This window comes from Lutjanus erythropterus, chromosome 1, assembly GCF_056507025.1.
Source record: "Lutjanus erythropterus isolate fLutEry1 chromosome 1, fLutEry1.hap2, whole genome shotgun sequence".
Lineage (NCBI taxonomy): Eukaryota > Metazoa > Chordata > Actinopteri > Lutjaniformes > Lutjanidae > Lutjanus > Lutjanus erythropterus.
In genome coordinates this window covers 18,135,340-18,162,065 of record NC_139317.1, presented here as the reverse complement: position 1 = coordinate 18,162,065, position 26,726 = coordinate 18,135,340, and the positions used below count along the sequence as shown (strand labels likewise).

At 37.6% G+C, this 26,726-nt stretch overlaps 1 protein-coding gene across 2 annotated transcripts in view; it reads left to right on the top strand.

Moving 5' to 3' along the window:
- Positions 1-26,726, top strand: part of gpc6a (glypican 6a) — a 201,874-nt gene that overhangs the window by 93,297 nt on the left and 81,851 nt on the right. For both annotated transcript variants that reach the window (XM_084715489.1, XM_084715481.1), the window contains exon 3: positions 3,405-3,796. In XM_084715489.1, coding sequence (XP_084571615.1) covers positions 3,405-3,796 — 392 coding nt within the window. The remainder of the gene's footprint in view (positions 1-3,404; positions 3,797-26,726) is intronic.

The following is a 26,726-nucleotide window of genomic DNA, read 5'->3' as shown; positions in this document are numbered from 1 at the left end:
CCAGCTGAATACAATTAAATATAATATGCAATAATATACATACATATATATGCGATTCTACTGTTTTAATTTTTTATGTTTCATGTTTTAAATTTGCCAAACAATTCAAACATTTGACTTTTGTTTTCCTTGGTGACACACAGCACAGCCCACCGTCACTGTAAACAAAATAGTCTGCGTGTGAACCGATTCATCGTGCCTCGTGGTTCTGTCGTATCATCACAGGAGGGAAATGTATTATTAGGAGTTGATACGGCCACTGTGCAGGGGTGGGACTGCTCTCATCAACAACGCAGAGAAATGTCAGCCAGCCAGAATACCCAACGAGGAGCAGAGCTCCCGTACGGTTTATTAGCAAGCATGACACGTGAAATGTCTACAGCGTGTTTGTTTACAAAGAAGGGAGGAGGAATATTTGACATTTGTGCACGGAGAGATGTGTTATGATCTTCTCAACATTTACGCCTGTGCACTCAGGAACATGGGATCCTATTAGCAAAGCTTCAGTGCGACTCCCCAGCTAATGTTGCTTTTTTTTCTCCTTCTATTTTTCTCTTTGTTGGCTCAGTTAATGCTCAGGAGATCAGGTGCTCACATGGAAGGAAGCCACTTGGGCAGATGACAACAGAACAGTGATATAATTGCTGTGAATGTTTAATTTGAATTATACTGTTGCACTTGTGCATTTTGATGTCTGTGTTTGAAGTCATTTACAATGTAAAACAGTGCAGAACAACACATAATTAAATGAAGTTAAAATTCAGTTTTGCTGAGAAATGCGCAAGTATATTGTTGTATTGTTGTGTGTATCTTTTGATTGTGGTACTTATTTGATCAAAAAGAAAAAAAAAATAGTTTTATTAATTTTAAAGAGCCTCCTACATTAGTGAATTTGTGGTTCCAACTACAAATTGATTGGTCAAATATCTGTGTGGGTGGGCGTTTGAATTCTGCCACAATGAAATTGCTTGACATTTCTTTGTCTCATCTGTGATGTGAACACTACCTATGTTACACTGTACATCTGTCCCTTTTGTGTGCTTAGGGCTCAGGACTACAAGTTGCTGTGAGCTTTCAACTGTGTGGCTGTCTTCAGTCACGTCACAACATATAAAAGACAGCTAAACCTCGCTAGACCCCTGTCCTTCCTATAGTGTGGGATAAACAAACACTATTTTGAGCGTGCAGGAGCTGCGGATGACTCAGCAGGTGTTCAAAGACGTCTGTCCAAATCCTCACCCTTGTGGTCTCGAGCACTTAAAGTTGCAGTAAGCAGTTCTTTAGAAAGATGGTTGTTTGTGTGATTACCACACTAAGACTCAACAGTCAACAATGTTACCGAACTGTGAGATTTTCTATAGCCTGAGAGCCAAGAGGAGCACAAGCCAAGGTTTCTCTCAGACTACTTGAATGCTTAAAGGTTATAAAACTATAACCCAGTGACAATTTAACGGCCTGCCCCGGCTTTAAGTGCACATTAACCTGATGGCAGGTAGCAAGTGTGTCTCATCTTGGAAAATTATCAATGCACAGTTACCTAAACTTGATGACTCTTTTCCTACTAATGCTTTGCTGCACTTAGTGGTGAAAAGGTGTAAAACAATTCCGTCTGCTGTGACATACCAGTCCAATTTGTTCACAGTAATGAACGTAATAAGCTGGTTTTAAGACCAGCATTAATCAGCAGAAAAAATGTTTATGACATGTTGGATTCAGCGTGAACATTATTATTATTATTCATGTCTAAACATCATTAAGTTCTGGCAGCAAACAGTTTGTTCACATTAAATTAGTCTGTTCTTCTATGTGAGACTGATAATATTATCACCTATTTTACACTGTCAACATGGTTATTGACTGTCATATCTTTTTAGCAAAGATTTTGAGAAATATATTCCCTCCTAAAAAAAAATCAGACAAGAACCATTTAAAATAATTTGTTATGTAGGGCTGCAACTAACAGTTATTTCCATTTTTGATTGATCTATCAATCATTTCCTCATTAATTGATTAGCTGTTTGGTTTATGAAATGGTGAAAAATGTTGATCAGTGATTCCCAAAGGCCAAGTCAACATCCTCACATGTCTTGTTTTGTCTACAGCCCAATAAAAACTATTCAGTATTCAGTTTACTGTCATACAGAGGACTAAAGAAACTAGAGAATATTCACATTTGAGAACAGGACATGTTTTTATTAAAGAATACTCAAAATGACTAATGGATTTTTAAAATAGTTGGTGATTAAGTTCAAAGTTATAACTAATCGTTTATTTAACTAATTGTTGCAGCTTGTCTATTTTATGTACAATAGTCTTGCTTCATGTAAATGGACAGATATATTTAAACACTTACAGAATATAACTAACACTATGAGTGTAAAAAAAAAAGCAGAAGAAATGTCTTGCAACAATCATAAAAGTTACAAAGTCTGACGCTCCATAGTCAGTAAGACACCACCACCAGCTTGTCTCATAATGGCAGCTCTCAAATGTCAGTTAGTTGTTGCCATGGGAAAAAGCCCACCAGAGACTTGGAGCTTAGACTGTATTTCAATAAATATGTCTAAAAATGTTTTTATCTTCTTTTAAAAAATGATAAATCGTGCACAGTAACTGCAATCACATGCAATCATACTTTATTCATCCTTGAAAACTGAAAATATGTCAAAGTTCAGTTCAGCTTTAAGGAATGTTAAAAGATCTTTGTTATAAAGTCTTGTTTTGGACTGACATTGTCACACAGTGTGAGGTGTGTGTGGTGAATCGCTGGCAAATATAACAGTAGGAATAAAATAGATCTGCTTGTCGCACTGAGAAATTTTGTATCTTATGTTTAACCGAGTCTTTGGATAATTCAATGTGACTCCAGCTTCTTTCAACATTCTGTAAGGTGATATTCAATTATAGGCTCATAGGCCGGCTGCCTCGGTGGACAAATAAATAGTTTCAGTGAGAAACTAATGTGTCTGGGAACGATGGTGGGAGCTCAGGATGATAATGTATACGAGTGTCTGTGTCTAAAACTTATGAATATTTTGTTACAGTATGCAATCAGAACCTTTACATTAATCATTCATAGTCCTTGTGGCCCATTATTTCTGCTATTAAATTATTAATGCTTTGGACTGACTTTCTTCACATAATCAAGTACCTATTGTTGGCTGCTATACATTACTTTTGTATATGCAGACAGAGCTGTAAAAGACAACATTAAAGTACAACAATTGTGCTCTCACTAGATTCAACATTGCTTTTATGCTTTCTGAATCCTTTTGTCTGGTTTATATTATTGGAAAAGACATCAGACACTGTAAATGTCTGTATAATGACCCAGCTGTGTGTCTTCTCTACCCCTCTCCTCTCCTCTCCTCCCCTGCTCTCCCCCAAACCATCCATCCATGCAGAGTTTTTCTTGGAGCTGCTGGACAATTCTGAGAAGTCTCTCAACAGAATGTTCACACGGACGTATGGGAAACTGTATATGCAGAACTCAGAGGTGTTCCAGGACCTGTTCACTGAGCTGAAGCGCTACTACACAGGGGGCAACGTCAACCTGGAGGAGATGCTGAACGACTTCTGGGCCAGGCTGCTGGAGCGCATGTTCCAGTTGCTCAACTCCCAGTACCAGTTCACAGACGACTACCTGGAGTGTGTCAGTAAATACACGGACCAGCTAAAGCCCTTTGGAGATGCGCCCAGGAAACTGAAGGCCCAGGTCACCAAGGCCTTCATAGCCGCACGGACGTTTGTCCAGGGGCTAATGGTGGGGCGCGAGGTTGCAAACAGAGTCGCCAAGGTGAGTTTAATTCTCTGCTCATTGCTGCTTTGTTTGTTGTTGTGTTGTTCGGCGCAACAGTTTATAGTCCACGTGTTTTACCCGCTAATCAACATAAACGTTGTCGCTGAACATAAACTTTAAAAAAAAATTGCAAGGAATCTAACTCGCCAGGTTTATGTATCTGAGGGTCAAAAATTTACTTTTGTACATTTACTACATCCAGCCCAGTGTCTCATGTTAAACACAGTTTCTGGTGGATTGTGGACAGCACTGAATCCTTTGTATGGACATCAGACAAGAAGACTTTAATAAATAAACTTCGGAAACAATGAGAAATTGCATCACCAATTTTAGTACTTTGCAATACTTTACCCTACTTGGATTCCTTAAGACTTTTGATATGATATAAATAGTATATTTATGAGACTAGAGCAGTTGAAAGTGTTTTTGTTGTGTGAGGGTCATGCCGTTAATTCCTGTATTAATATTGCTGTAAGATAAAGTAATAAGTGTTGCAAATATCCTGCAAGATTTTGACTGCTTACAGTGGAATGTGTCTCTTCTCTTGCACTGGGTTCATGAGGCCATAAATTGCTCAAGTCCATATTATGTGATTTCTAAGTGATGTTGACTCATACATGTTTAAAGAAAATATTTACTCATTCAGATGGAGGCTATTTTATGCTTCACATACCGTACCCAAGTAAATGGTCAGTACCAGTGGCCTGTTCACGGGCACCTTTTGACGAACCTGCTCCATTCACACTTTTATAAGTCTTTGAAATCTCTACTTTCGACTTTAAGTCCTTGAAATATTAGACTGCATTTGAATTATTCACTGAAAGCTCAGAAATCCAGAACAAGCATTTTGATTCCATAAGAGGACCTTTTTTTGTTTGAATGCACTTGATCTCCGGGTGTGAGGCCAGTGTGAAACATTTTTTTTTTTCTTGTGACTGGTGGAGTACACAATACACAGTACGCAGTACACAGAATGCTCCACTTTAGAGGAATCACCCGCAGAGAGTAAAGCTTTGCAGAAGAGAAAATATTAAAGCGCATTTCCCCAGAGATTTCTGATGTGATTCTGTTTGCAATGTTCCTCCCTATTCTCATTTTGTTACTTTTTCAGGCAACATGTGTCAGGAAAGTGAGTGACATCTTCCATGCTGACAGTTAATTTGATGATATTAATAATATTGTTACCATTGGTTTTGTTTACGGTTTGAGAAATTGGTTATATTCTGTTGAATAAATATGTTTTCAGAGCCTTATCCAATACCAGAGATTGGAAATGTGTTTTTAAAGGCTTAGAGGATGCATTTTCTAATTCCGCGTTAAACACAGAAAGTTATGCAATGGTTTTTCATGGACGTCTAAACTGTAAAAATTACATAACCAAAGCTGTTTGCTGTTGGTGGTACATTGCATAGCTGTGCTTTATGAAAGAGATGCAGAAACTGTCAGGAAAAATAAAACTAGTTGTTTACATTCGAGTTTCATCATTTAAAGAACATATAAAGTGTAACGCAGAGTGGGTTGCCTGCAAAACAGTGTGAGAGGGAGCCTGCATTTGCTTGATTTGCTTCCCAGTTTAGAGTTTATAGAACATGATTTAAAGCCTACAGGACATTTATAAGAGGTTATAAATAAAAAAGTATAAATAAAAAGCAGTAATTGAAGAAAATACTCACTGCATACCTTTAAAAACACTTTTAAAATTGTAAAATATAGGCTTATAGCTGTGAACATGTCTTTAACTCTGGTGTATGTCTAATATTAAGTTAACATGTTTATTTGTATTAAAACAACTTTATTTATTATCATGTAGAGCTGCAATGATTAACTGATTATTATATTATTATAACTTAATGAATTATTTTGATAATCAAATCATTTCAAGTCGTTTTTAAGGAAAAAAAGTCTCTGATTTCAGCTTCTTAAATGTGAATATCTTCCATTTTCTTTCCTACTCTCTGACAGTAAATGGAATATCTTTGTGTTGTGGACAAAGCAAGATATTTGACGATGTCACCCTGGGCTTTTGGAAACAATGATGAATACTTTTCACCATTTTCTAATTTTTTTTATAGACCAAACAACTGTTTGCTTAATCGAAAAAATAATAGACGGGCCAGTCAATGCTGAAAATAATCATTAGTTGCAGCTCTAGTATCATGTGGAGACAATCTGAGAAAACCAGTTCAGTGTGCCGCTGGGAGGCTTTCACACATTGTCTCATTGAAGTTTGTACATGATAAAAAATGTTCAATGATTTACAGGCATATAAACTTTTAATGAAAAAAAGCCCCAAACTGAGTTTGGTAAAGTCAGTTTACATGTACATAGATGATATTATAGTTTTAAACATTAGAGTTTTCTACTGTATTTGTTTGTAAAAAATACTGAACAATATTTTTTATAACCTAAAACTATTTCATAGTAATTTTTCAGTGATTATCACTAAGGATTTGTAAATCTTTACAGGCCCCTGTGCTGTTTTTTCTTATATTTTGGGTTCCTGGCAGCTTTAAATTGATAAAATGATGCCAAAAATAAAAACAGTATTTCTGTATTTTTACAACACTTTTTCACCGACTAATTTAATTAAATGACTTATAATTGATAATGACAGTATCAGTCTGGCAAGTTTCCGACCTCAGTTTTCTTCACCAGCAATTAGACACAAACGATGTAAAACCGTAGCTTTTCACAAGTTCAGACATCAGTTTTTAAATATGTCTTCAGAGTTCAGCTGTGATACGACTCCTTTCTTATCTCCTTTTTACCTTGAAGCTCGCTGTCCCTTTCAGTCGAACACAGGAGACAAATTGTCGGAAAAGGAAAGAAAGAACATAGGAGCAAAAGTGAGAGGGCAAGAAATAAATGAGATGTGCTCAGTCTGAGAAAGAACTTTAATCATTGGAGGCAAAACCAACTGGCTGCATTAAGAACCGGCCTCACAGAGACAGATCATATAACTGGGTAGATCTGTGGACATAACTGTATATATTATATTACTATATTATACATTATACAGCTGCATAATGTTAATGCATTATATTACATCACAACTTAGATATATGACCACATGTAAATCTTTGTAATATTAAAACATTATGTTTCAACAAAATTATCAACAGTAAGCTGGGACTACAACTAACAATTATTTTCATGATAAATTAATGTGATGTTTTTTTCTTGATTGATCAGTGAATAGTCCATGAAGTGTCTATATGTAGTTAAAAAAAAAGGCCAACCTCAGTTTCAGTTTCTCCAAGGCAATGTGTTCAAATGTCTCTTTTTGTCGGAATAACAGTCAATAACCCAAATTCTCACTTTCAAAAGCGAAAAGCAGGCAAAGTTTGGGATGTTTTGCTTGAAAAATGACTGAAACTATCAGTCGATTATCAAAATAATTGGCTGTTAAAGCCATAATATGTAACATTTCCAAATTAAAATGGCTAAATATGTAAGACATGTATTTATATATTTTATTAAGTTGTGTATTTGCACTATACCAAATCCCCAGTCCAACAATCTTTAAATGCAGAGAAACCCATGATTTATTCAAGGTAACTGTCTGTTTCCTGCTAGCCGTGAGCTGGTTGCTAGTCTCTATAACTTATGGGAAAACCTGGGATACGTCAGGTATGTCACAGAGTGAGGAAGTAGGTCAGTGAACGTGAGTAATCATGAATAAAACTTTAATGCATGATCTTGGTCTTGAGCATGATTTCTGCCTGAGTCTGCCCATAATAGTTGTTTCAAAGTGAAGAAAACAACCCTCATGATCCCACGCTACTTTATGACATCATCAAACTACGTCTTTTTTCATTGTTTTAATGTGAGAGAGACCCCTAGCTACAGAAATTACAAATTGTGAGTTTAATTTTCTTTTAGTCGGTTAATAATTTCTGCTTTACAGCATTACAGCTAATTTTTAACACTAACTTTGTGGTGACCAAACAAGCATGTAACTGACCTTAGATTATTACATGTTTTTTCATGGGTAATGCTGATCATGTAAAATACACATTGAGAGTCTGTCTTAAGTAAAACTGCAATAATTTTTGATCTCATGTAGTCACCTGCTCTGATTGATGATACTTGTTCTAATGTATAGTTTGTTTTCAAATCAAGCAGATGCCAAATTCAGTGGCAACCGGACATGTTTTGAAATGGAATGATTTTCAAAAGCAATATTATCTTTACACACAAGGAAAGGCTACGTTCAAATTCATAATGTACTTTAATGATTCTCTTCATCAGATACTAAACCATTGCCAGCTTTTATTACTATTGTGTCTTGCAGCTTGATGTATTACTAGCCTCCTCCAGTACCCACTGCAGTCACATAATTACGTTGGATTGTGGGAATTTACATCATGATAGTATATATTAAAGTGTTATGTCCTCCCCGCTGCCATATATCATCTGTGAAGGGTCCGTCATCTTAAATTGTTTATTGTTGTCTGTATAGCTTCCCAATGAGCCACCTTTCCTCCGGTCCTCAGTGGCATGCCATATTTCAGATGAAGAGTTAAAATGAGCACCTCTATACATCTGTCCTGGGCCTAAAAGGCACCCTGAGTCTGGATCAAATCCCATATTCCTTTGCTTCCTCATCAATTATGAAGTGGAGGCAGGAAACAGTGTGGCATTGCTGAAGGCTGTCAGGCTGGTGAACAACCATAGAACTTGAGGTGAAAAGTTGCTTGACATGACAAATCACCTTGACCTAAGAATCACCCCGGCGCTCGCTGCTTACAGCGACAGAAAGCCACTTCCATCTCTTTACAACACACTTTCCAAGTGCGTAACAATCTTTTTCTATCTTTACTATGCAGTATACAAGGCGCTTTCTATTGAATTCATATAAGAGACCAAGATTTATATTCTGTATGGTAGAATGCTGCATTTGTGTCGTGTTACTGCTGCTGGTGTTATTTATGCAGATGACTCAGGAGCTGGACCTCTCTGAAAATAAATAAAAAAAACAGGCCGTCCTGTAAAGTGTCGTTCCATAAACCATCTGCCATCAAGGTGGAATACTGTGTACTTTATGTACCCTGCTGTAGAATTAGCAGTAGATGTGCTTAGATACTGAAGTAAAAGTGCTTATATGATGATGCAATAGTCCAGCCATTACAATTTCACTTAAGAAAAAGTAAAGTAAAAAGAAATGTACCTGTACTTCAAAAGTTAAAGTTCACGTTATACAGAATGTGTGGGTTCAATGTACTGCTGCGAGAAGTAGTTGATTAAAAAATTATTTGATTTATTTTATCTGTAATTGTTTTGATAAGTGATTGATCATGAAAGCAGTTTTTAAGCAGCAACTGAAATTATTGTCTGATTCCAGTTTGTCAAATGTGAGGAGTTGCTTCCTTTTTTCAGTGATTTCATTTCCAGGAAATATCTAGTAATGGTCTGATAAAACTAACATATTGTCTGTACAAAGAATATTGACCGGTATATTGATAGCTGAATTTTTTTACTTCCTGATATTGGTATCAGCAATAGACAGGCCTTACTTTGGATCTTTATCACACAATTTTCCTTAGCAAATGCTGTATACTCAGTTGTCATGAAATTATTAAAATCTCCAATATTTCTGAGCACCTTGGGGATTTCTTGCCCATGATGGCTTAAAAGTTGAGATTGAAAGATGAATTGTTGACCTTCTTGACCCTCTGCTGCTGCAGATTTGATCTACTTTGTGTCTTTTTTTTTACCACCAGGGGACTTTTCCTGAGAGCAGTAATCTTCTCCAGGAATGCCCTGATCACATTCACACAGTTACACATTCATATTCGGCCAAGACGCTGCCCAGTACAACCACAGTCTGATCTGCCAGCTGCTGAGTAGTCTCGTGATACCAGACGATTGGAGATCTCCCTGCCTACCGATTGTCTGACGATTTCTAAATGCAAGGTAGATGCTTGAACAGTGGCGAGAACGGACATTAACAAACCTACATTTACATTTTTTCAAGGACACGCCTTACCAGAAGTGATGCTCTGCCACCAGTGTCTTTAGCAGTAAGCACACAGTGTCACTGCCCAATTATGAACAGCTGCCCTACAGACTTTGGATTGGTTCGGCAGTGGAGGGTTTATATAAGATGTAAGAAACGGAAGCTGGGAGATTGTCTTCAGTCTATGCAAAGCATTTAGACAATAACTTTTGAGTCTGACCACCGAGCAGCTCTTTGCTGAAAGACACCTCAGTAGTCATGAGTAAAGGTCAAGTTTCACTTTAGCCATTCAGATTTTTTTGGGGATTGAACTGATGACCTTCAGGTCACAAGGTCAGTTTTGTGGTGGAATTTTCCTGGAACTCATCATGTACAATTTTGGGCTGTTCCAGACAAAAGAAGACTGAATGTGAAAGAAACGTGGCGATGTCTTAGGTTGTGGCTCAAAAAAAGGTGGTTCTAAATCTCATTGAGAGAGAGATTCAAAGAGAGCCATTCTAATGATCTTGTGACCAAAGATGAGACAGAATTCTTTGCAAAATTGCGTCCCAATTTGGCTTTTTTTCCCTTGCCACAGCCAGGTCTACACTCTTCTTTCGTGCACATAAATACCACTTGCAATTGCTCCATTCTTGCTTAGTTTTATTGGTCACCACTATATTGGTGCAGATGCATTACGCACGCTGATGATGTTTTTTTGCATATTTACCAGCTTGTGATTTAGGTGGTTTGATCATCATACATCAAACATAATGTCATTTATTAGATCCAAGCCACACAGTATGGCTACAATAAACCTCTAAGATTTCTGAAATCTCACAGTCTTTAGGCTTTAGATAAAAATGTGTGTACAAAAAGTAAATAAGAGGTACAAAACCTGCCCCTGAAATATAGTTAGAGAATTATTATATAGTAGTACAGCATAAGAGTAAATTTACTAAGTTACCTGGCATGGCAGAGAATCGTCCTCTGAAATTAGTGGCAGTCATGTAATCATCATCAGTCCTGTATAATTCCTGTCTGGGCTCTTGTGAAGGACAAGGGCAGATCATGAATGTGAAGTTTGGCAATGTGATGATTTAATATTTGATCTCATGAGTCATACATTTGGCATCTTTGCAGTCTACATCGATCAAAAGCTTCGCAGTTCCTCTTACTCTTTTTCCATGAGTGAGTATTTGAACAAGTAAATTAATGCATAAAGACCTGCAATATTTTGTTGCTAATTTTTGGAGTTGAGAAAGTTAAAAAGTGAAAAATGCCTTGTGGTCTTTGACAAGCTTTATAATATTATCTTGTCTCTGCCACAGGTCTTTAGTCCAATTTCTATGTGAAGTATTGCACATTGTACGTGGCCCCTGGTGAGTGGCTCTGACTAGCCACTGTTACGACTCTAACTCAAATAACCCAATTAGTCGTGAAAGTCATAAAACCTGAGGTTTTAAAATGACAAAACGTGCCTTTTTATATGAAATGGCTGCTTTCAACCATCTGTCTGTTCAATTTTCCATGTTACTTTAACACAGGATGATGCACCGCTGATGATGAGCCATACATAATTACTGCTAACAGACAGCTCTGTATGCAGTGAAGTCAGAACAGGAGAGATATCACTCCGTAAAATGGGATTGCACTCGACTTGCACTGAACAGTTTTCTGGACTGGATCCTGGATTAAGAGTAGAATCTCTCTGGATTACAGTTTATGATGACCATTAAGAGTTTTATCCTGGGGTACTTAAAACACAGTCCGACCACATTAAGACCTGCTCAGAGAAGATTGCAGGGATTTGGACCTTTTGAAAGGTTTAAAGTTCAGGCATTTAGAGCACTTATCACTCACTCTGCATGCGCATGAGAAGCCGGCCTGGTCCGTGGTGCATGTTTAGCTGCGATGATGGAAGGAAGTGAGGTATTTTGTAGTGAGGGATTTGTTTTTCCCGATGGCTTATACTGTCACGTTGATCTCATTATACACTCATTTCCTACCATGAACTGTCAGATAATTTAACATTAAGCTCCACAGCAGTTTCTAATCTTTACACAACATTTACCTTAGATTAATGCTCTGCCAGATAACAGACTCTCTGCTGACATGTGAGAAATATGAGGATTGGTTCATGTGGTTTCCGTAGTTTTTTTTTCTTTTTGCTTTTCTACTTAATGTACTCACTGTCATATATCAGTTTAGCCCACTCACTGTCAAGGCAAAACAGTGAAGTGCATTCAACAGTCAATAGTACAAACTCAGACAAGTGTCATTCTGAGTCAGTACTTTGAATTTACAAACAATAAATGGGACTAAAGTGATGGAAGCGCAAACAGATGGCTAATGCACTGCATGTGTGCTGCTTTTTGAATTTAAATAACCAAATCCAGCTGAACTGAACGATAATATTCACTTGAATAATGTAACATTTCTTTATATAAGTTTCACATTTATTATACTAAAGTCCTTCCACAGAGCAGTCAACTGTAAATATGATTATTGTTTGTCTCAATTCCATACTATTTACACTACAGCCTAATATACTGGTTTTGGACTGCGTTTTCTGTAGTGCTTCTTTAGTCTATCGACCACTCAGAGTGCTTTACAGATACATGTCACATTTGCCCATTCGCACACAGTATCTTGCCCAAGGACATTTAAACATGCAGACTGGAGGAGCCGGGGATCCAACCACCAATCTTCTGACTGGTTGATGGTCCACTTTACCTCCTGGGCCACAGCTGCTGCAGTTAGTATACAAAAAATCAAACCGTGACCTTTAATGTCACTGTCAATTTTCTGTCAGTTTCCCTTTCTGTTGATGTCCCACCGCCTGCAATGAATTTAGATTTTTTGCAGCTGTGAGGAGCTCCTCCATTTCCTTTTGTGGGACCATCGTGTCGTTTTTAAAAATTGAGCTGTTTTCTAGTATGCATATGCATACTTACTCATACACAGTGTGTATATTAGTACACAACCCTTACTGTATAAGAAACCTTTCTTAAATGCAAGAGACGAGCTACAATATGAAATGAGACATAAAGCAGGTAGCAGTGTGAACCCTTTCAGCTGCTGATCAACAATTGTTTCAGTCATTTTTTTAAGTAAAAATTTTAAGCGTTCTCTGGTTTCAGCTATTCACATGTGAAGATTTACTGCTTTTCCAAGTTTTATACAATTGCAAACTGGTTTTGGACTGCTGGTTGGTATTATCTACATTGTCCCTGCATTCGAGAAAGTCTTATAGACAGGTGTGTCGGAGCAACAAAAATGTCCCGTAGGCTGTTGATCACTTGTACTCACCAAAACAACATTTCGGTGCCTGTGATGTCACATGGGGCTCAAGTTGGGTTGTGCATTTTTCAATATTATGCGACATTTTATAGGCCAAACTGTCAATCAATTAAGGGGCAGAAGTAATTAATAAAAAAATGATTGTTGTTGTATCACTGAATTATAGTTGAGAAAAATGAAATAAAGAGAATTATAAAACACACAATAGGTTTGCAGTCATAAAAAGAAAAGCATATTAACTCAAGTACTTCCGTATAATTCTGTGGAAACAACTCGCTTCAGCCTTAGACCAAATGTTTTATAGGGATTCAACTTACACTGTCTTGGCTCCAACTCACTATTTTGGTTTCAGCAATATTTAATGGAGAACAGAGCATTTCTACACTGTGCTTTGCTACTTAAGTAAGTGACCTGAGTAATTCTTCCACTACTGTAGGTTTGTATGACTAAATCACACCCAGTGAGGAGCCCTTAAGCTCTTTGTCAAAGCAAATGCAAATGGAATTGGTTGCAGTTACAAATAACTCTAGCTGAAGAGACACAAAGACAAAATGCCTTCATTTAATCAGGGCGAATGTTTCACAGTGTCCTCTATGCGAACTACATGAGTCTCCCGTAGTTCACTATCTGTATTTGCGATGAACATGTTGCACAACCAGATCGTGGACTAGAACAATTTGACAGCAGATTCTGCTCGGGGCAGATTAAGTGACCTCCTGCATGAGAGTATGGTCCATCCATGTTTCTCAGCTGAGACCCACTTCTACAGATGCACCGGACAAACTTGTCTCTCTTCGTCTCCCTCCCTCCCTCCCTGTCTGCCTCCTTCTCTCTCGCTGGCTCTCGGCTCACACAGCTTGCTGGGGATAAGGCCTCAGCCACAGTGCTGTGACGGCAGATGGCAACTGGCTCAAAAAGGTTGGCACGTCATCGGGAAATGTGCTGCACCAAAGATGTCCTTTTTAATTAAAAGATTTTGATCTGTGGTGAACTGCAGAATGTTGGAAAAAATGAGAGACAGCATGTGGTCTGAAATACAAGGACATGATATGAAAGGATAATAAAGAAATATACTGTATACTCTCGACGGTATATGCCGCTCCATTTTATACTGCAAACTCTAAAAGATACAGACTCAGTCAGTCAGCCTGATACCGTGTGGGAGGACACTTAGAACAAAATACAAAAGAACGGAACATTGAGGAAAATATCCATCAAATTATAACATTTCCAAGAAAATACCCCTTATGCATCTGTCTTATCCAACAACTAGTGAAAAGATGTCACATCAGTTGACTGTGCCAACCCAGATCACATCTTATGACTCCTTTTTTTGCACCTTGACTTAAAGTGTATGGCACCACATCTTTATTTAACAAGCACTTAGAGAAGGATGTCAGCACTGATGTTGTGACATTTGTCCAGAGGTTTCTTGGCAGCCACGGGAGACCTGTTTGCCCCTGACACTCGGGCGGGGCTGCAGACCTTCAGAGTCAGACGGACACAGGGTGAGTGCTGTGCTTTAATCCAGGAGGCACCACAGCAGATGGATAACAATATATGCAGGTCTTGTAGCCACTAGAGATGCTGCGTGGCTCCTGGTACGCTGTGCAGAGTCATCGAGCAGCCTGGGCTTGGCTTTTAGCATGTTTGCACTTGTCTTGGTAAATTAAAGAAACAGACCCAACTGCTGCTCCAGACATGCCACATAACATGGTACATGTCAGGCTGGATCAGTAGGCGATCCCATGCCTCACCAAAGACAGACACTTGAGCTGACTAGTGTGGGTCGCAGGAGTCCCGCCGAGTGCCACTGTGTTGTTTCATGGAGGCACAGCTGCTCACACGTGGAATATTCTGTCAGTCCCAGACATTCATTGATTTGACAGCAACTGATTTTAGTGCAGCCTCCGTGGAATTGTCTTTGGCTCCATTTTACATTTAACATGCTGAGTAGAGGGAGACTCTAAAGTTCACGGAGAAGAACAGAAAGGAGACATGATTAGTGAAAGTACAAAGTGCTACAGACCGTGTTTTATTATCAATGACAACTTTAGTGCACACACTGTTGTACTGTGTACAGTCTGCGGCTGTATGTACTAAAGGATTAATATGCATCTCAAGTTTACCCAGCTGCTTATCTTCACTCCCCTCTCAGTCTCTATATGTATTTGTGAACTGGCATGTGTGTAGCTTACAACAGCAAATATATTTGTGCATCTTCATCTATTTGTGTGGATCTTTGTGAAGCTGTTCTGGCAAACTGTGCATCGCCAAGTAAGACACAATGCAGTTCAGCTGGACTGAAACATAGAGCTGGTTTCCAGTATCTGAAGAACCATCTATTGTATTGTATTGCATGATTTAACCGCAAACCAGAGCATATTGTTCACATTTTAGGTGTGCATGTATAGTAAAATACATTAAGATAATATCAATCTACATCTGAAATTGAACTTTGGTGGCAGAATCAACAAATCTATGTGCTTGATGGAGAAATATGTAACTCCCTAACCTTCAAAAATGAGTCCTGCAGTTGCAGTCCAAAAAGTGAATTTCAGCCATAAATTGTATGTTAAATAAGTTGAATCCCATTTTTAATATGCCATCTATGTTTGCAGTTATCCATCATTATGACAATAAACCATATACTCTTGTACCAAACTCTTTCTTGGGCATTGTTCCAAATATTACGGTTTAAGATCTTGGGAAACATGGTCGACAAGCCTGAAATGAGGTGTTTTCTTTTACATTTGCCAACTAGCTGATGCATGCCAGTTCAAACTGACCCAAGTTGGCCTTAATTATCCCCCAACTCCTCAATGTAAACATCTTCGTCCAAAACAAAATGAGATGGACCGTGCTGCACTAACTGATACAAGACAGACATTTACTCATTTGGCGAACATTCAGCATGAATTTGAACTCTAATAAGCATGAAACGGGCAAATAAAACCCGTTGTTTTGGCCTGGAATGAAGATGAGTGAGTATTTCAACTTATCATGTATCCATAATCTCTGATGACATATCATTTTCATTTTTTGAGTTATAACAGTATATATGTTACAGAGTTCTCCTGTAAACAACAAAATAGGGCATTTGTTAGCACTTTCCACAAGGACCCATGTGAGCATTTTCTGCTCTGGCACCCTCGTGATTAAGATGTGGCTATGTTTAGGCAACTAAAACTACTCAGTTAAGGTCAGATCACCTTCATGGTTAAAGGAAAGCAATACTTTTCTGGAGAGGATGATTTTTGCAAGGCATTGCAATAGAGCTCGTTCATCACGAAAATTGTTCCCATGTTCCCAAACAACCTTTTGTTGCCTCTTTGACGAGCTTGTTTCTACAAGGACTCGATGTTCCCAAACATTATTAATGTGTCTTATTATATAAAGTTTGTAAAATTATATGCTTTCTTTGGCTTATAATAGTCAGCATGACTTGGAGAAGTCTAGTAAGAGAGTAAACCTACAACAATGAAAACACATTTTTTACCTAATCATAGAAATAACACCGAAAACACTGGTGAATATTTATTTAAATTCTGCGATTGTAGTAAAGTCTTACTGAGTCAGAAAAATTGATACGCGTTGACTCTTTTTTTCTAACATTCTAAGCAATTAAATTGAATTAACTTTATATGTTTTGTACATATACAAAAATGTATCTATTAATTATTTAATATGTACAATACCATCTTTCTCCACTACCCCTCTTCCAGACCCATTTTTGGCATTTTTGCAGGGGGGTGGGGGAAATTTAAGACTAGAAAATAGGTCAGCGGTTACATGGCATACAGCATCTGAAAGCTGGGAATCTGAAGTTTAATTTGAGGTTCAGCTCAGCACTCTGTGTTAAGTTTTTCAAGTCATAAATATGTAAGAAGCATTGTGTTTTGGTTAGGTATCTATTCAGATTTTGAAAGTTTAGAGTGTATATGTGCTTAGAACATTATGATTCAAGTACATTATGGCCCTTTCCATACTCAGTTATGTGTTATTGGTTGTTGCAGCAGTTGGTACCATTTATTACCCAGATTTGGTGCAAAATGCTACCATTTTTGAAATGGTCACACATCCGTCTCCAACATCCCAGTACTTAAGGTACACCAAAGAAAAATGCTGTGATTTGGTCTCATTTGGTCTGTAATGGGGAGACTCTTGGGTGCCGTTTCAGTCTGATCTTTTGTTGAGAAGTCATGGGACCACTTTGAAAATGACCATGCCAGTTTTTTCTTTGCCAGATTGCAGTCCTTTTTTGGAGCGTTATTTAATCTCCTTTCTGACAAGCCAGTATGACATAGTTGGCACCAATGGATTCCTTAGGTCTTCTAGTTTCATATAATATGATGTTCCTGCAGAGTTAATTTGTTTAATCATGATGAATTTAAATCTTTGCTTTAGGAATGTTAATGTCTTTTTTTGTTTTGGCCTGGTCTCTTCTTCCTTTGTACCCGTTCTTCATTAAAAGTCTGTGACATATTATTGGATGGTAGAAGGTGTCTCTTTGTACTTTCATACTTTCACGCTGTCTGTGTTATCAGTAATACAAATAACTGCACCTTCAAGCTCCAGAGAATCACACTGATGTCCTAACCCGTGAGAGGCATCTGGTCTAACTACTGCACAAAGTTCAAAATCAGAACAAATCAAATTTATTAATTAATGAGCTCATCACCAGTGTAATATAATTTTTTTGTAACTGCTAGATGCAGCTGTCATTTAAATGTGTAATGGACACAAAATTGGAAATTATCATATGAAAACTACAAAGTAGAGGAGGAAAAGGAAATATAAAGTTTACCTACATGCAACATTTACATAAATACTAAAACAAAGCCACAGGGAGCAGATGTGTCTCGACTTTTTTAACTACAGTGGCCCAAGCGGGGCACTGACTTATGCAGGAGACCGGCAAGAAGTACGTGTGCCTACAGCATACACGTAATACCATAAATTTTATTTTGAATAGCATTAATTTACCATTTCACATATCTACTTAGATATTCAGTAATTACAATGTTATGATTACAGTATCTTATAGTTTCTTACATTGTCTTGCCAGTCACAACAGAACAGAGTGGTACCGTTAAAAAAATATATACATATGTAATCAGCAGGTAAGCAGTGGTCTCGCTTTGTGTGCTTTTCTTGAAAACATAAACCAAAGCAAATGCAGACACACCGCAATACATATTTTACTGCAGATGTATTTGATGAGAGTGGCTCTTTAAACCTAATTATGCAGTATTGCATATTGGGATTATTTCTGTCTTGCAGAATAAGAAGAATGATAATCATTTTTATCACTTCAGCTTGATCTTTTTCTTCATCTGATAATATGATTAAAACAGTATTAGCTCACTTGTCAGTGCAGCAGAGGACCAGTGTCTGAAATTTACTGTTACCTACTGTGAGCATATTCCAAATGATGTTAAGAGTTTTCTCTAACCTAAGATATTAATTTGAAAATTAAGTGGCAACCTTTAATGCAATCCAAGTAACGAGACCTTAAGAGAAGTTTTCCCACAGACGTGTGGTGGCGACCGGGCACATGTTTCTCTTGGTAGCAGATGGTAGTCTGATTTGCACAGTGACAGATCACTCATATTGCCATTGACACTAATGGCTGTGGAATTGAGTGGGGACACTGGGGCAGCAATGCAGACTTACATCCATGTCCAATCAGCGCAAAGCAACGCATCCTGTCACAATAATTATGACAGAACTATCGAGACAATTTTTTGGCGACAGTTTCGTTGTCCCACTTGTGTTCCCCTTGATTGGCCTTGGTAGCTCGCAAAGTCATTGTCATTTCTCACAACTTCATTACTTTGTGGCACAAAGCAATTTCCATCGTCTGTGCTCTTCCCACTCTGTTACCCCTAAAGGGAGTTCATGCCATATGTGCATGACAACACCCTGTCGGAAGGTGATGTCTTCTAAGAGTGTCTTTTAGATTTATCTCATTACAATATTGAGCCTTGTCTTTTTAATGATTTAGTTATCTTGGATCTGTCTAATTGCTGATAGTGAATTCAGGTGGCTCCCGGCTGTGGCCTTTATGGGGTGAAATTAGAAATGGCTTGCTTTTTTATTGCTCAGGCTCATTGCATTTATATTCCTACATTTTTAATCCTCAATAAAGTTAATGTTCACATCAGGAGTCTGACTGAACAGCAGACCACATCTTCAGACTGCTCGTCTGAAGCAGCAGGCTAATGGGTAGGCTGCTGTTTATTTCTCACCTCGCTCTCGTTTGGAAGTGGAGTATTTCTCCATAAAACACTACACATAACATAGTCCATTCACTCTGGTACTGTACTGAAGTAAAAGTACTTAAACACCACCGAGACTCCATTACAAGTAAAAGTCTGACATTTAAAATTTTACTTAAAGGTCCAATGTGTAAGATTTAAGGGGATCTATTGGCTTTATTCTTGTGTGCTCCATGGGACCCAACTTCAGAAATTATAGTCAGTGCTAAGAAACAAGTCATTGTTTTGATCCCATTTTAACTGTGCCATGAATAACACATATGACGTTTGTCAATTTAAAAGATAATTGTACAAGACAAGGAGGTCGCCATTTCTTGTAGGTTTGTTGTAGTTTATTTTTGTGTGAACAAAAAACGTCTCACATAGTATACGTCATCAACACAAATATCGCTGACCTTTGTATCGTCACATTACCGGAAATGTTTTCTCAAGCAACTCCTGTTCCTTTTATCAGACGCCAAGAGAAGGAACAAATAAGACCCATTGTTTTGTGACCACATCCCAATACCAAAACACACAGGCATTGTAGCTTCAGTAGCTAACATTAGCTTTTGTTGAGAGAAGGTGATGATGTCACCCACTTGAATCTTCACTGTTCACAGTTTTATGACAAATGGCAACTTTCTTGGCAGACAATATATGCGTGATACATGGCAAAACTCAAACATAATCAAACAATAATTTGCCTCAAAGTTAATATTTTTTCAGATGTTAGGTCCTGCTAACTGAGCTAATTAGCTATTAGCAGCTACAGCACAGTTAGCAGCAGTGTACCAGTGACTATAATAATCCAGTAACATAATATGTAGTCTTTTTTCTTCATTTTGAGTATTTTCATGTTTGAACCGCAAAGTATATTACAAATATAGTCAGATTAAACAATATATTGACAGAGAAAGCCGAGTTCTCCTTTTGCAAAATCTGTTGTTCTTCCTGCATCCAGTGATGTCACAGTGATGTAGTTGGTGTTAATAAAGAACTACAGGCAGTTTCAGCTTGGATTTCTAGCCTTCACTTCTGGGTATCCAGGGGGTGTGCTAGGTATTTTTTCAACTAACACTATGTTTTGGCCAACAAAGTAATAGCTATAGGCTAGGTTGGTGAAACATGGCAACATGGGTGTGCTGGTATATGTAGGCACTGCCGGCACAGCTCCCAGAGCAGGAGAACCCAGCTTTCATGATCAAAATAGCACACTTTGAGGAATTCATTGCTTCAGTTGACTACATTTATGCCCAACACTGACTGCACATCCACATGAAAAGTGCCAAATATTCCCTTTAACATAGATGATATAGATTTTTCAAATCGGAGAATTTATTTGTAATGGAGTATTTTTATATTGCAGTATATCTACTGTTACTTAATTAGAGGAGCTAAATATTTCCCCAACAGCTGTTAAAACTCACATAGACTCACATGCTCTCCATGTAGTGTTATTATAGCACTTAAACATCAGATGAGTAGATTAGTGTTTTAATCTCACTCTGGATCTGAGGCATCTTGATCCCCAGTCCTGCCCTCAGCCTGCTGTGAAATATTCTATCCACTCAGCTGTAAATAAGTGCTAACAAGATTATCAGATTACCCTTCATCCAGGGCAGCCAGCGACTGCTGGGCACAGTAACTGCAACGATGTAAAAAAAAAAAAAAAAAAAAAAAAAAAGCCCTGTAAGATAATTGTGTTAGGAGGCACCATTTTAATGCAAATTTTCCAAAGGCTCACAAAGCTCAAGGGCAGCTTAAAACACTTTTCCCATTTGCAATATGAAATATATTTCTTTGTTTGCCAGTAACAGGCCCCACTGAATGTAAAGAGTGTAGCTGAAACGGGTCTATAGTTAAGAAAAGTCTCCCAGTGTTTCTTAAATAGGCTGTCTTGAAACTGGGCCAAGTTTAATTGAATTGACAGAAACAGATTAATCCCAGAACTTTTTAAAAATTATTTAATATTCTCATGAATAAGTACAGTACTTTATTGTACAAGTTCGGAGAAAAGTATTAAATTTTACAAAATGACATTTGCAATGGTTTGCTGATGTTGAGTAGATGACACAGTATACTGTATTTTCATTAGGCTCCTCTGCAGTGCTGCTATCATTTCTACCGCAGCAGTGGAGCAGTGAATTTATTATGTGAATATATTCCAAAGTCATCCTGTCACCCAGTTTTTGTTTTATAGTTGTGCTTTAAACTGGATTTAATGTCCTTGCCCAGGTACAGTGACTGGGTGGGGCTGAGCCAACAGAGAAAACAAAAGGCTCTGCCTCTTGCCTCTGTCTGTCACTATAGCAAATATATTTATATGCAAATTACCCTGTGAAATAAAATGATTCAAATAGCTTGATAGGAAAATGTTATATTTAATCTGTGGGGTTTGAGTCATTGACGAGGGAGAGAGATTGCTGGAGATGCATGGTGATGCGGGTGGAAGTGGAAGTGCAATCTAAAAACTGTCTCATCCCTGTTGGAGTTACAGTAGACTGGTAAATTGCATGTAGCAGTCAAATTTGACTCACGGATTTATGTGTGTGATACTGATTTTGTCAATCCAGAGAGTAGCTGTGCAGGCACAGAGTGACTAGACCGAAATTTAAAGGTTATAGCTGCATGTGGACGGCTGTTGGAAGTACTGTACAAGCACTTTAAGTCTGAAAATTAATGAATAAAGGGGAAAATCTTAAAGTGACAGTCTAACACAAACTCAAAAATACATATTTCCTTCTGTTTTGTCGTACTTTTTATCCATCTAGTTTGTTTTGATGTGAGTGGCCAAGTTTAGCAGATTTTGGCCGTAGAGATGTCTGCCTTCTCTCATGTATAATGGAACTAGATAGCACTTGGCTCGTGGTGCTAAGAGCATCAAAAAAAAAAAAAAAAAAAAAAAAGAAAAGAAAAAGAAAAAACAGTTGAAAAACCCAGCAGCAATTTCGCTGTCAAGAAATCATGACCCTGTTACTCTGTTACTTAAAATAATCCACAGACCTTGTTTTAAGCAGTTTCATGTAGGAACTACTTTCTTTCTACCGTACAATCTACTGGAACTACTTTATTCTACAGTGGAATCTACTGGAACCACTTTCCTTTTGCTGTAGAATCTACTGGAGCGACTTCCTTTCTGCTGTATTGAACTACTGTATTTCTGCAGTACAGTCTATCGGAACTACTTTTTTTCTACGGTACACATAACATCAACGCATTAAGTCCCTGAGAATTATTAGAAAATTGTGCTTTAAAGATCAAAAGTAAAAACACACATAGTATTATTATCAAAAGTAAAAGTACTCATAATGTGAAAAAAAAAATAGGGGGAAAAGGGTGAACTGTCTCTTTAATTCAGTGTTGGTTGCTTTTATAATCTGGTTGCAAAATATAACATATATTCTAAGAAAATACATGATTATAGAAAGCATTATGTGTGTATTTGCAAGTCAAAATTCTTTGGGAAAGTGAGAGACAGTTCTGTCCAAAGCAAACACTGTGACTGGCATGTACTTCATGTCTGTTTCTCTGTCCAAATGTGGTGGAAGCACCTGTCCGTTCCTTCTGTTTGTCTGCTAGTGTCTTGTCCGGTTTTCTCTCCGTCTGTTTCATCTGTATCTGTCTCTCCATTTTCTTGGTGTTTGTTTCTCTGTGTCTTTGGCAGCGTCTTTGGCTTCCTCCACATACAGTTCCTTCCCTGTTTTGCTCTTTTTCATTTTTTTGTACTCCCTCCAGCATTGCCTATAAATTGGAAAATTTAGAAATTAAACACTAGTTAATGTTGTCAATAGTCTAACACTTATACTACCGTCATGCTACACACACACAGAACATATATATATGGATAATTAAATTTTGGATAGAGTAGAATAAAGTATAAAATAAAACAACATGTACAGTTATTTCTACATAAATACATATAAACATATAAACACCAAGGAAAATAATTCTGTAGTGTGTATATATACACTGTGTGTGGGCTGGTTGGTTTTCACTAACAGACTGAATTAACTTGCTATTTTGTTGAACGTTAGTTCAGCACTATTTCCCACAGGGACAGAACTCCTGTAGCTGCACACATAAACAATACTGTCAGCTATGAACAATTAATCTGGTCTAATATAATCCTAAAATAACATCTTAAAATCAGCAAAAAATCCATCAGTCACATCAGACTATTTGACCCGTTCCTGACATGATGCTACAGAAGTCTGACACATAAATGGTTTCCATGCATGTCAGCTGTGAAATGTGTTTAATCAAATGAACCTTGTTTGTGATAAATCTCCATATGTTAACCACACTCCCAGGCTGATATAAACAATTTACAAGAATACATACCAGCGGATGACACGCGGCCGTGGAAATGACAGCTAGCAACCTCGTTTAATGGCCTTCTTACAAGACATTGCGTGATGTCAGTGGCAGATTGCAAATGTCAAGGATGGTTCATTTGATCCTTGTAGCCGGCTGCCAAGCAGAAGGAGAAGCAAACACACTAACAGCGTACATCTCTGTGTCTTCCCCCCCTCGCTGTCTCTCTTCCTTATTTGCTCATGACACACACACACGTGCGTCCACAGGTGGTGCGGTCATTGTTGCAGTAAAATCAAAGACTCCACTGTTCAGAGCAGACTGAATCGAAGTCTGAAGCTGAATGTCTAAGCTCAGCATCAGGTGTTGCCATGGAGCTACAAAAAAGCACTGTGCGTGTGGTTGTCCTTTGTCCAGGTCCATCTCACTTTTATCTTCAGCTGTATTTATATCAGCAGGCTTTGTTATGTCTCTCTGTATGTGTTCATCTTTTTTGCTCGTTCTTCAAATATGTTGATATTACCAAAAATCAAATTAGCAATAATAATTTTGACAAAGAAAATGGTAAAATACAAAATGAGTAACACTATAATGAATAAATCTTTCAAAGAATGAAAACTGTTAATTGCATGTTCCCTCTGTTCTTTGTGTTTCTCCATTCTTGGGTTTCTGTCTTTTTTTCGGGTTAAAGGAGTTTTTAATCTTAATTGAGGTCAAAAGATAAAGGGTGTCTGAGGTTGTACAGATTATAAAGCTATGTAACGCTAATTTATGATTTGTGTGGATGTATTAATTGGAGGATACCACTTTACAATGGCACTACCTGTATAAATGGTTTATAATTAGGTCTTTAATTAGGTTGTAAGCACTAAATTAATCATTAATAAGCTATTACTTGCCAAATAATGAGCCCACATACTGTTAAGCCTCAGATCTCATTGTCTGCATAGCTTGTCTTCTCCATCAGAAACCTTAATATCCATCAGATTTATCAGGTATTTGTTAATAATATACTCTCATTTAATCGCTGTCTTAATAATCAAGAAGTTTAATTTTGCACATCAGATTACCAGATTTATACACATCAATGGCAGTATCATTTACCTTGATATTTTTAGCATGCACCATTTTACACTTTGCAAAAAGACTCCTTTTGCCACTTATAAAAAATGGTTAGCCATTAATAAATGATGATGGCTTGTATACTTTACAACAGGGATGCTGAATTTGCTTTGCCTGAGGGGCACTGCAAAATGACAGGAGGCCAGAGGCCAGTAAATAAACCAATATTAATAATAACGTTATTTATGAGATAAAATGATGCAATTTTCTTGAACTGTTACCAAGTGGGAATGTTGCACTGAAGCTAGCATGTTTTGACTCATGAAGGACTTTGATATTAGCAGCCTTGCACAAAGCAATTGTCTTTGGCAAACTAGACACAGTGGTTTAGGATTGATATGAGGAAGCAAATTCATCCGTCCATATGTCACAGAATTGTGTTTTTTCTTTGTTGACCTTTCCATGTTTGATGTCCTCACTCATCTTTGTAAGAGGCAGATCCAACTGCAGCAGCTATGCACAGGTCAGCTGGATGCAGAAATCAAGTGTCACCATAGGGGGAAGTTATAGGGAGGCAGACCACCTTCTTGCAAACAGTGTAAATCAATTTATTGTTATTGTGGATGAGAAAAAGGTTACAGGGCCACACAGCATCCTATCAGGGCCAGATTTGGTATGCGGACTGCAAGTTGAGTATCCCTGCTTTACAATAAGGCTGCTATTGGCAATTATAAATGTTAGTAACTCATTAGTAAGATTAATTAGTAGTAACAGGTAACTGAATCTTGCCAAATAATGAGCCCACATTGATATATGAAAACTGTGTTGTAACTAATTTATTCTTTTAAATGATTATTTAGAGTGTTTACAACCTAATTAATGAACTAATTAAAACCATTTATAAAAAATTAAAAGCATTACCAGTTAGAGTTGTCATGATACCAGAATTTTTAACTCCAGTACATTACTAGTCTTAAATACTATATATTTATACTATATAATAATCTGCAGACATTGCTGGTACGTAAAAAGTCACTGAATACTGTCTGGTTTCACATCACATTCACACATTTCAAACAGGACAATTAAGATTAAACTAAAATAAGGTCTTGCATATTATATATATTATATATAATATATAGTTTTAAACTCGTAGTATTGAGAAAGTATCTCAATATCAATACTACTGACAAACCTTTATATGAATCCCACTGACTTGATTTTGTCCTGACTTTTAGAATCTGCAAATTAATCGGTGTTTTGTTTTGTTGAATGCACATTAACATTTCTCTAAGTAGGCTTCATTCATTGTTTAACTGTCTCATCACATGTTTTTTTTTCTGTGATGGGTAGATTGATTCCCCCTCAACAGCCAAACCCTTTGAGTTTAGAAAATGGTCTCCAGTTATATGGCCCCACCACTGACCAATCTGCCAACCTTTGTTGTACGCACACACATACACGCGCACACACCAGCAGTCTCCAGGGTGTATGCTGGACAAAATCTAAAGTCAAGCATGAATACAGAGGCTGACAGGCCAATTATCAGATGTACTCTTCGTTCTGCATCCCCACCTCTGAAGGGAAGCAGATGTGAGAATCCTGTCGCATTCACTCAAGCCAGTACAATGACATGGCCCAACAACAAAAGGCACAGCCTTCACAAGGAATCGAGATGGACAGAGTTGTAAACCTTGTCTTGTCGTACAGTCCTATCTTGTGGGTTTTCACATTTCAAGCTTCAGGAGACGTGATGCAGTGTGAGGATGTTTGTCAAAAGTTGAAACGCGGCTGACTTTTCCTCTCCCTGAAGTTTCAATTGATGCTTTATTATAACTGGTGATGGTACGCAGTGGTTTCTGTGGAAACCTCATGATATATTGTAAAAATATGAAAGTGTCACTTGTGGTGTCAGTTTTATCTGAAAGGGATAGTTCAGATTATTTGAAGTGAGGTTGTATGAGGTACTTATTGCTAGTCAGTGTAAAACCTACAGTTAATGGTGGCTGGCATGTTCACAGTTTAGTGAAGCATAGAGGGGCACCAG